Genomic DNA, 11,876 nt, shown 5'->3' on the forward strand with positions numbered 1-11,876 from the left:
TTTAACACCAAGTTAAAGAAAAAACATGAATCTAGAGAGGAAGTCTGAAGGAATCATCAAAAATAACATCCTTTCATGTGTCTAAACATTCCATCCTTGCTTCTAAAGGTGACCTCATCCTTTCATGTGTCTAAACATTCCATCCTTGCTTCTAAAGGTGACCTCATCCTTTCATGTGTCTAAACATTCCATCCTTGCTTCTAAAGGTGACCTCATCCTTTCTTGTTCAAAAATCATTCCATCCTTGCTTCTAAAGGTGACCTCATCCTTTCTTGTTCAAAAATCATTCCATCCTTGCTTCTAAAGGTGACCTCATCCTTTCATGTTTCTTAACATTCCATCCTTGATTCTAAAGGTGACCTCATCCTTTCTTGTTCAAAAATCATTCCATCCTTGCTTCTAAAGGTGACCTCATCCTTTAAAGTTTATATTACATTCCATCCTTGCTTCTAAAGGTGACCTCATCCTTTAAAGTTTATATTACATTCCATCCTTGCTTCTAAAGGTGACCTCATCCTTTCATGTTTCTTAACATTCCATCCTTGATTCTAAAGGTGACCTCATCCTTTCTTGTTCAAAAATCATTCCATCCTTGCTTCTAAAGGTGACCTCATCCTTTAAAGTTTATATTACATTCCATCCTTGCTTCTAAAGGTGACCTCATCCTTTAAAGTTTATAAAACATTCCATCCTTGCTTCTAAAGGTGACTTCATCCTTTTATGTTTATGAACATTCCATCCTTGATTCTAAAGGTGACCTCATCCTTTCTTGTTCAAAAATCATTCCATCCTTGCTTCTAAAGGTGACCTCATCCTTTAAAGTTTATAAAATGTTCCGTTCTTCTTTAAAAATGACATCCTTTAAAGTTTATAAAACGTTCCGTCCTTGCCTATCAGTATGTAGCATCCTGCCTTTCTTAACCCTTTGGCGTTCCTCTGGGTATTTTTGACCCTTTTGGATATCTTCTTGTGGATAACTTTGGTTGTGTTGATGCATATGGCAGACATTTTTCTAAGGGTGTGGATTTTGGGGTGAATTTTGATATTTTAGGAAAAATCTTAAAGTCTTTAATACACTGTAAAAAAATCGTCACTCCTGTGTCGCAAAGGGTATTTTTTTCCCTCCATTGAACCGTCCTGCATCCCTTAAATAAGCGTGACACCCGTGTCCCTAAGGGTAAAAAATACTCTTCAATAATGACCGCCATAGAAACATTAAAGTATCATTCCAGTTCTTCTTTGAATACTATAGGTAACTTCAGTTCTCACCATACAGAGCAAAGGTTCATTCTGTTTCAACATTTTTAAACCTTAAATGCCAGTTTTTGTGAATAGAACTGGATTTTTCTTTAAAGACGACTAACTAAATTTGTCCAAATACCCCCTCCCCCTGTCGTCCTACACCCCCGGCCTCCCTGCACACCTGTGTCTACCTGGCTGCAGCAGGTCACCTGACCACCAGGTGGACTTTTGAGTCAAGAGACAGGGATAATACCTAAGGGTTAGGGTTAGTAACCCTGTGACTGAACCATCTCCTCCCAGAGCACTGTGACCCTGTCAGAGTTTTTTATCATTGCTCCGCACTGTTTCTTATATCGTTAACATTATACAGGAAGTGACATCACTGAGAGAGGGAGGAGTGGCCTAAATATACATGGATCTCACCTGCTCTAGAGTCAGGAATAGCTCTAAACTGTGAATATATATTTCTATAAATACAGTTATACAGCAGTACATTTAGATTTACTCAGATGAAAAAAGCACCTCAGACATATTTACAAGCAGACTTTTATTCTGAAAGGGCAGAAAAGGAACAGTCATTCATGCCTTGCTTACATCACTTCCTGCCACAGTAGAAAACAATGACTTCATCGTATCATCATCATAACATTGCACAATAAACAGCCACTCTACATTTTAGCTGCTAAAGCTAGCAGCATACTAATCCACCAACTTACCAAATTAGCATCAATGCTCTGCTGACATGTTGCATTCAGGTACAGTCAGAAAAATGAGGTTCGACCCATTCTGACCTAAAGGCCACTGGCTGTGTTCAACAGTACGTAAACTCAAACTCCCACAATCCTTTTCAACACTTTGAATAACATTCAGACACTTCCTGTCACATGACCTCAAAAACACACTCACGCTAGCAGCTACAGGGTAAGAGCACTGGAAACAGTTTAGAGAAGGCTTTTAATTTGAAAGGCTACAGGAGCAAACAGGAAGTCAGTGCTGGGTCTGAAATGTCAAAATAAAGTGAAATTTAAAAACACACAATGGGGAGGTGAGGTTTAAACAACAGTAAAAAAGGAAACAGGAAGTGGACCTATGAACACGACAACAGAATAACATCCCACGATGCACTGCAGCAGTGATGTTGTCAACAGGAGGTGGGGATTCTTGTGCTTGTTTTCCTGTTTAGTCAAAGGAAGTAACAGGATAAAACCAGACAGAAAACAAAGATGGAGGACGGGTGGCGTTGTTGGCAGGATCTCAGGTTGTTGGTCTAACTCGTCTCGTCTAATATTCCTCTCACTCAGCCGTGTTCATGTTCACCACCATGGCTGCGAGCTCACCAAGGACTCGACGCCACCTTGGTTCTCAACCGGTGGGTCAGGAACTAAAAGTGGGTCTCAAATATATTCTTAGAAAAATGGAGGCATGAGGTCTGAGGCCCTTTGTGGACATAAATCAGACTGTTCTGCTTGGATAATCAGCGTTTTTTTTTTTTCTTTTTTGTTTGTTTTTTTTTCAAATTTTTACCCAGAGGTTTTCAAAGTGTGTGAGAGTGGGCCTCATTCAGTGGACCCCCACCCACAGATTCAGATTTAAAAAAAAGGTAACCATATTTTCAAACATTTAGGTCTAATTTTAAGTATTTTTTTAACGTTTTATATCTTTGATATTTTGGTCTGCAAATGTTTTTAATCATCCGTCTTTACCAGTTAATCAGTTATTTGGTTTCAGTCATGAATTTATTACCAATGCTACCTGATTATTCTGCTCTGATAATCCTTAAAGCAGCGTTAGTCAACCAAAGAGACAAACTGTTGAAAAACACCTTTGCAAGAGCCACAATCTAAGAGGTGAAGCAAAAAGAGCTTAAAATAGCAATAAAAATAAGTTAAAGGTGGCAAAAATGGTCAAAAAGCAGCAAAAAATGTGTGAAAATGGGCAAAAATGGGGATAAAAAGTGAAAAAAAGATGGGTGAGAAATGAGAAAGAAATGAATAACAGGTTGCAAAAAAAAAATGGTCCAAAGGTGGCAAAAAAGGCAAAAACATGACTAAAAAAAGCAGTCAAGAGTGGCAAAAATAGGCAAAGTGTAGGAAAAAAGAGGTATTTTGTGACAAAAAGATGCTTAAATGGGCAAAAAATGGCAAAAGAAATGGTGAAAAGGGCAAAAATTGGAAAAAAGTGGTATTTAGTGATAAAAGGATGCTTAAATGGACAAAAAATGGCAAAAACAAAACCTGTTAAAAAATGGCAAAAATTGGAAAAAAGTGGCAAAAAGAAGTGGCAAAAATGGGTAAAAAGTAGGAAAAAGTGGTATTTAATGACAAAAGGATGCTTAAATGGGTGAAAGGTTTTCTGGGGGGGTAATATTTAAAATGAAGACATCAAAGAGCCACTAATTATCACACATTGAGTATCTCTGCCTTAAAGTAACTTTGTGGCCGTTAAAGACCCTGTGGTCAGTCCAGGTGAGAACCACTGAGGCAGAGGAGTATGAGGAGGAATAATCAGTCTTACTGAGCCTTAAATCAGCCTAGATCACCGATCTTTGAGGGGTAAATCAGACCTGAAACAGTCTAGCATGAAGATAACCAGGGTTTAGAGTCAGCAAAGACAACGACTAAACTTTAGACGGACTTGGATGAGTCTGGATCAGAGATCAGACACCAGCTAGAGCTGAGAGAGCAAGTCCAGCTCTGTTCAGGTTCTAAAAAAGATCCTACGTTGTGTCTTTGGTGGTACAGTTTCTAGACCTAAATGTTCCCAGTTAAAGTTCCTGTCATTAAATGTTCATTTTTAACTCTGAAGGTTGAATTCTCTGCTGGTTTCCTGATCACAGCAGAGCTTACGTCTCAGAGGAGCTAAAGTGCAGGTTTATTTTTAGTCTTAGAGTGGGTAAGAAGCCCTTTTTAGGCTGAATCCAAACATTCTGAGGCTGAACCCTGATGGACCTCAGAGTATAAGGCCCTGTTTACACCACAACAGTTCCAGCTGAAAACCTTTGGAGCCTTTGGCTGTTTGTGTATGAAACCATGGCCTTAAGGGTGACTGAAACCAGCGTCTACTGACCACTGTTGGCCTGGCATGAGACTACAGAGATTTTGGTCCTGTTTTTGATCCGAGGGCTCAGAGGTTCAGTCATTAAACACTGAGTTTAGAACTTTGATACAAGCAAGAAACTAACAATGATTCCACTTCTAGGGATGTTCTGGTGTAAACACGGCCTTTAAGCAGGGTTCAGTCCACAAACAGACCCACAGCTGAGATTTCCATCCTGGGATTGACTCAAACTCCACAGTCCACGTCAACTCGAGTCTGAGAGTGCAGAACTCCACAGTCCACGTCAACAACGAGTCTGAAGGTGCAGAACTCCACAGTCCACGTCAACAACGAGTCTGAAGGTGCAGAACTCCACAGTCCACGTCAACAACGAGTCTGAAGGTGCAGAACTCCACAGTCCACGTCAACAACAAGTCTGAAGGTGCAGAACTCCACAGTCCACGTCAACATCGAGTCTGAAGGTGCAGAACTCCTCAGTCCATGTTCATATGAAGTCTGAACCTGCAGAACTCCACAGTCCACATCAGTATCAAGTCTAAGGTGCAGAACTCCACAGTCTAAGTCAGTATAAAGTCTGAAGGTGCAGAACTCCTCAGTCCATGTCAGCATCAAGTCTGAGAGTGCAGAGAAAAGCAGACATCAGGGCTCAGCCTGATGAATCCTCAGTCCGGATTGAGGACAGGAGGTCACAGTTATGAGAGTAACAAAGTTGAGGTTCACCAGAAGGCATTGAGGGCGACAATGGAAACAGGCTGTGGTTGGAGCAGAAGGTTGCTACATGGGTTTAACCAGAACAGGAACAGGTTTATTTGTTCTTCTTTTCCAACCTTTACAGTCCACTTGTATCCAGGTACCTGACATCTTTGGGGCACAGTGATCTAAGCTGGTGTTTGAGGACTTCAGTCCACGCTGGTTGTCTAGTCTTTGAACTGGTTCACAAAAGTTTCTGGGCAGGGTGCTGACCCAAAAACTCTCTGGGGTCTTGGAAACTAAAGACACAGTTCTTAGAGACCTCTGAATGTCCACGAACCAAGTTGATTATTTTAAAAAGTACAAATCCTGTTAGATTGTGATCTTTCCTAGGATAGCAAATTCTCTTGTACATATCTGTTTTGTGAAATAATACTGCAGGTTTAAAATGATGCTCCCGGACAGGTATGAGAACTGGACTGATGCTTCCTGACAGTAAAAAGAACTGGACTGATAATCCCTGACAGTTATAAAAACTGGACCGATGCTGCCTGACAGTTATAAGAACTGGACTGATGCTCCCTGGCAGTTAAAAGAACTGGACTGAGGCTCTCTGACAGTTATAAGAACTGGACTGATGCTCCCTAGCAGTTATAAGAACTGGACTGAGGCTCTTTGACAGTAATAAGAACTGGACTGATGCTCCCTGGCAGTAATAAGAACTGGACTGATGCTTCCTGAAAGTAATGAGAACTGGACTGCTGCTCCCTGGCAGTTTTAGGAACTGGACTGATGCTCCATGAGAGTAAAAAGAACTGGACTCGTGCTCCCTGACAGTAATAAGAACTGGACTCGTGCTCCCTGACAGTAATAAGAACTGGACTGATGCTCCCTGACAGTAATGAGGACTGGGCTGCTGCACCCTGGCAGTTTTAGGAACTGGACTGATGCTCCCTGACAGTAATAAGAACTGGACTCATGCTCCCTGACACTAATGAGACCTGGACTCATGCTCCCTGGCAGTCAGAACTGGACTCATGCTCCCTGACAGTAAGAAGAACTGGACTCATGCTCCCTGGCAGTCAGAACTGGACTGATGCTCCCTGACAGTAATAAGAACTGGACTGATGCTCCCTGGCAGTAATAAGAACTGGACCGATGCTCTCTGAAAGTAATAAGAACTGGACTCATGCTCCCTGGCAGTAATAAGAACTGGACTGATGCTCCCTGGCAGTAATAAGAACTGGACTGATGCTCCCTGACAGTTATAAGAACTGGACTGATGCTTCCTGACAGTAATGAGAACTGGACTGATGCTCCCTGGCAGTAATAAGAACTGGACTCATGCTCCCTGGCAGTAATAAGAACTGGACTGATGCTTCCTGACAGTAATGAGAACTGGACTGATGTTCTCTGGCAGTAATGAGAACTGGACTGAGGCTCTCTTGCAGTAGATCAACTGAGAAAAATCTCTTTGTTACTCTGCAAGATTTCTTAGGAGACCGGGAGAATCATTGTACTGGTTCTGTGTCAGCATCTAGGACATGTTACCCAGGTTGGTCTCCTCTACAGCATTCAAATAATGTACTTTATAATCAGATCAGGTGTGGCAGGATAGCCAATCAGGGCCCAGCAGTCTGACTTTGATTCTATATTAGAGGAGATGTTGAATCTTGGGTCTCGGAGACTAGGGAGAAATTGGTTTAGGAGACCTTGACTCATGGGTCTCAGAGAAATGGAGGATGAGTTGGAGACAGAGTCTCTTGGGTTTCAGAGACTAGGGAAGACTCAGGTGAGACCAGTCCACTATGTCCCTGACTGACACACCTGGACCATCTGTGGAGGATGTGTTCTTTGAGGGCATTGTGGATCTTAGAGTTCTTTGGAACAAAATCATCTGTCCCTCTAGCCTTACCAATAGGGAGCACTGGTCTCTACATGGACCCAGCTCTGCCACTCAGGGAAGATCCCTGCTGAGGTCCTTGGACTCCCAAATGGGTCAAAGTCCACCCCCTCTCTCTTCTCTGTGCCCCCACCTCTCTGTATCTGCAGCCCAGTGACGGTGTCAGCACTGTGGGCAGAGGTTGTGTTTGGGTCTGAAACCCTAAGCCGGTAGTTCTGGCCATGGTTGTTGTCCCAGAAAGTCTGTCCAGGTGTTCGGTACTGAATGCAGAACTCCACCCTGCTGGACCCTGTAATGCTGTCAGGAACCAGGACAGAGAAGGAGAAGGTGTCGGTGTCCGGACAGCCGTACACATTGTTCAGGTAGACACAGGGGATGTCTTGGAATGAATGCCATGAGTCATAGGTGATCCGCACCGACACAGACTTGTCAAAGCAGAGGTTTCTGACCTGTACCGTCCCTGAGAGCAGGTGGTCCTGGAGAGAACATGTCTCCAGACAGACCTGCTGAGCTTTCAGGCGCTGCCTCAGCTCCAGGTAGTCTGCTGCTGGAGGACTGAACGCCAAAACCAAGACCGGAGCAGGGGCTGTGGGAGGGGGAGCAGGACAGAGGTGATTGGTTACTGAGGTGAATTTATTGATCAGTGATTGATTCAGCCAGAGCATATATCAGAAATGATCATTATTGGCTGTTAATCATTGATGTGTGATGTATTGGAAAAATCAATGATTTCATCAGCTGATCTCACTGATCAATGATTTCACCAGCTGATCTGCCTGATTAACAATTGTTTCAGCTAATCTGTTTTTTATTATAATCAAATCAATGTATTCTCTGGTTTGATCAAATCTATTTAATCTCCTCTGATAATCTCTACAAATGGTCTGTAATCGATAGTCTCTACTGATTGTATCAAGTTGTTCATCTCTATGGATCATCTCTAACTCATCGTCTCTACTGATTGCTTTTCTTCTTGTCCTCTCACCTTTGTCATCTCCCAACTGCAGTGCAGCAGTGGCGCCCTCTATCTCTGTCAGGTGGAACCTCAGCTCTGTCAAAAGGTCGTCCTCAGAGTCATTGAAGACGTGGACGGCAGTGAGGGCGAGTCCTTGAGAATCAGCGAACACGACACTCTTCTTTTGTTTCTTTTTCTTCAGCCACGATGAGCCTCCATCTGTTCCTGAACTCACTGGGGATTGGGGCGTGGTTACTGTGGTGACGTCATCAAAACGACTGGAGGTCAGGCAAGGTCGCAGCGGTTCACAGCGTCGCAGAGCGTTGTCATAGTTACTAAGCAGGGTGTGCAGAGGAGGAGAGCTGGCCAGGCAGATCCTCATCGCCATGTCGACAGGCATGATGGGAGACGGACCGCCAGGGTGACGGTCCAGAAGGGGGAGGACCCTGAGAAGTAAACAGGAAGTGAAGTCATGACCTTAGGGGATAGTGAGACATAAGGACAGGTCTAACAGCAGAGACATGAGGACAGGTCTAACAGCAGAGACATGAGGACAGGTCTAACAGCAGAGACATGAGGACAGGTCTAACAGCAGAGACATGAGGACAGGTCTAACAGCAGAGACATGAGGACAGGTCTAACAGCAGAGACATAAGGACAGGTCTAACAGCAGAGACATGAGGACAGGTCTAACAGCAGAGACATGAGGACAGGTCTAACAGCAGAGACATGAGGACAGGTCTAACAGCAGAGACATGAGGACAGGTCTAACAGCAGAGACATAAGGACAGGTCTAACAGCAGAGACATGAGGACTGGTCTAACAGCAGAGACATGAGGACTGGTCTAACAGCAGAGACATGGGGACAGGTCTAACAGCAGAGACATGAGGACTGGTCTAACAGCAGAGACATGAGGACTGGTCTAACAGCAGAGACATGAGGACAGGTCTAACAGCAGAGACATAAGGACAGGTCTAACAGCAGAGACATGAGGACAGGTCTAACAGCAGAGACATGAGGACAGGTCTAACAGCAGAGACATGAGGACAGGTCTAACAGCAGAGACATGAGGACAGGTCTAACAGCAGAGACATGAGGACAGGTCTAACAGCAAAGACATGAGGACAGGTCTAACAGCAGAGGCATGAGGACGGGTCTAACAGCAGAGACATGAGGACTGGTCTATGAGCAGAGACGTGAGGACAGGTCTAACAGCAGAGACATGAGGACAGGTCTAACAGCAGAGACATGAGGACAGGTCTAACAGCAGAGACATGAGGACAGGTCTAACAGCAGAGACATGAGGACAGGTCTAACAGCAGAGACATGAGGACAGGTCTAACAGCAGAGACATGAGGACAGGTCTAACAGCAGAGACATGAGGACTGGTCTAACAGCAGAGACATGAGGACAGGTCTATGAGCAGAGACATGAGGACAGGTCTAACAATAGAGACATGAGGACAGGTCTAACAGCAGAGACATGAGGACAGGTGTAACAGCAGAGACATGAGGACAGGTCTAACAGCAGAGACATGAGGACAGGTCTATGAGCAGACACATGAGGACAGGTCTATTAGCAGAGACATGAGGACAGGTCTAACAGCAGAGACATGAGGACAGGTCTTACAGCAGAGACATGGGGACTGGTCTAACAGCAGAGACATGAGGACAGGTCTAACAGCAGAGACATGGGGACTGGTCTAACAGCAGAGACATGAGGACAGGTCTAACAGCAGAGACATGGGGACAGGTCTATGAGCAGAGACATGACGACATGTCTATGAGCAGAGACATGAGGACTGGTCTAACAGCAGAGACATGGGGACTGGTCTAACAGCAGAGACATGGGGACTGGTCTAACAGCAGAGACATGGGGACTGGTCTAACAGCAGAGACATGGGGACTGGTCTAACAGCAGAGACAGAGACAGGTTTATCAGGACGCTGCTGTGACGCAGTTAGCACTCTTTCTGTCTCACTCTCGCCCTCTCTCGTCCTTTCTCGCCCTCTCTCGCCCTCTCTCTCTTACCTTGTACAGTTCATTTGAGAGTTTCTCTGCTGGTTCTTCTCCTCTCCTTCTTCTTTTTCCTCCTTTCTTCTTTTTTTAAATATATTTTTTATTCATAAACATTTTTCCTTTTTTCAGGAAGAGGAGATACAGTCTGCTGCTCACAACACGCCCCCTCAGAAAGAGAGAGAGAGAGCAGCCAACCCTTGCTCTGAGCCCTCAGCTGCTCACTCTCTCAGCCAATCAGAGAGAAGCCCTAAAAAAAGAGAACAGTCCAGCAGTCATGTAACAGGTGGGTGGAGCTTAGAGCAGCAGCAGCAGCAGCAGCAGCACCAAGCTGAGTATTTTTTTCCTCAGCTCTGACTGACAGGTCCAACCTGATGTCCCAAATTTTTTGAAAACGTGGTTTCAGCTTCAGACTCATACTTTGGAACATGAGGTTATTCTTTTGTTGTCTCTATTTCCTGTTAAAGTCGAAATGTTTCATGAAGCCATGATAGTTTGTTTTATGTAATGTCTCAGCTTTTTTGCAAAGGTGAAATACTGAGATCAGGCAGGATGTCCTGTCAGACAGCACTGAGGGTTTACAGGCCCTCACAGAGAAGCAGCAGTTTCCTTTAAAGGCTGGAGAGGAGCACTGGGAACACAACACAGACTCTTTATCGTGATCAAAAACTATCAAGGACTTATCAATAACTATCAAGGATTTATCAATAACTTTAAAGGATTTATCAATAACTATCAAGGATTTATCAATAACTTTAAAGGATTTATCAATAACTATGAAAGACTGATCATTAACGATCAGGGATTAATCAATAACCATGAAGGACTTACAAATTAGTTTTGTATAAGTCCTTGATAGTTAGCTGAACGATATATATATATAAATATATATATAAGTGTGGGTGTGTGTTTGTGTGTGTGCTTGTGTGTGTGCATCTTGGTGGGTGTCAAAGTAAACGTAGATGTTGTGATGATTCTGACAGCCCTGATACATATATATCTTCATACATTCATATGTATCTAAATATCTTCTATAGTGGAGTGATGGAGTCTAGGTGGTCATTCATATGTATCTATATATCTTCTATAGTGGAGTGATGGAGTCTAGGTGGTCATTCATATGTATCTATATATCTTCTATAGTGGAGTGATGGAGTCTAGGTGGTCATTCATATGTATCTATATATCTTCTAAAGCGGAGTGATGGAGTCTAGGTGGTCATTTATATGTATCTGATAAAGTCTTCTATAGCAGAGTGATGGAGTCTAGGTGGTTATTCATATGTATCTATATATCTTCTATAGTGGAGTGATGGAGTCTAGGTGGTCATTCATATGTATCTGATAAAGTCTTCTATAGCTGAGTGATGGAGTCTAGGTGGTCATTCATATGTATCTATATATCTTCTATAGTGGAGTGATGGAGTCTAGGTGGTCATTCATATGTATCTGATAAAGTCTTCTATAGCGGAGTGATGGAGTCTAGGTGGTCATTCATATGTATCTATATATCTTCTATAGTAGAGTGATGGAGTCTAGGTGGTCATTCATATGTATCTATATATCTTCTAAAGTGGAGTGATGGAGTCTAGGTGGTCATTTATATGTATCTGATAAAGTCTTCTATAGCGGAGTGATGGAGTCTAGGTGGTCATTCATATGTATCTGATAAAGTCTTCTATAGTGGAGTGATGGAGTCTAGGTGGTCATTCATATGTATCTGATAAAGTCTTCTACAGTGGAGTGATGGAGTCTAGGTAGTCATTCATATGTATCTGATAAAGTCTTCTATAGCAGAGTGATGGAGTCTAGGTGGTCATTCATATGTATCTATATATCTTCTATAGTGGAGTGATGGAGTCTAGGTGGTCATTCATATGTATCTGATAAAGTCTTCTATAGCGGAGTGATGGAGTCTAGGTGGTCATTCATATGTATCTGATAAAGTCTTCTAAAGCAGAGTGATGGAGTTTAGGTGGTCGTTCATATGTATCTGATAAAGTCTCCTATCGCA

The 11,876-nt window shown here is 43.2% G+C and overlaps 1 protein-coding gene across 1 annotated transcript; it reads right to left on the minus strand.

Annotated features, from left to right (window-relative positions):
* Positions 1–6,887: 6,887 nt before the first annotated feature.
* Positions 6,888–10,024, minus strand: LOC121528248 (protein phosphatase 1 regulatory subunit 3C-B-like). Its single transcript, XM_041815578.1, has 3 exons — positions 9,879–10,024; positions 7,878–8,293; positions 6,888–7,478 (listed from the first exon to the last, which is right to left on the minus strand). Exons 1-3 carry the CDS (start codon positions 9,890–9,892, stop codon positions 6,901–6,903), a joined length of 1,008 nt encoding a protein of 335 aa, XP_041671512.1. The 5' UTR covers positions 9,893–10,024; the 3' UTR covers positions 6,888–6,900.
* Between the last annotated feature and the right edge of the window lie 1,852 nt (positions 10,025–11,876).

The sequence above is a fragment of the Cheilinus undulatus genome, linkage group 20 (assembly GCF_018320785.1).
Source record: "Cheilinus undulatus linkage group 20, ASM1832078v1, whole genome shotgun sequence".
Lineage (NCBI taxonomy): Eukaryota > Metazoa > Chordata > Actinopteri > Labriformes > Labridae > Cheilinus > Cheilinus undulatus.

What these genes read in the sequence shown, in the direction of transcription:
- LOC121528248 (XM_041815578.1), bottom strand. An exon ending in GCAGTTGGGAGATGACAAAG is followed by an intron (nt 7,479 to 7,877) that starts GTGAGAGGACAA and finishes CCCCTCCCACAG; the next exon opens with CCCCTGCTCCGGTCTTGGTT.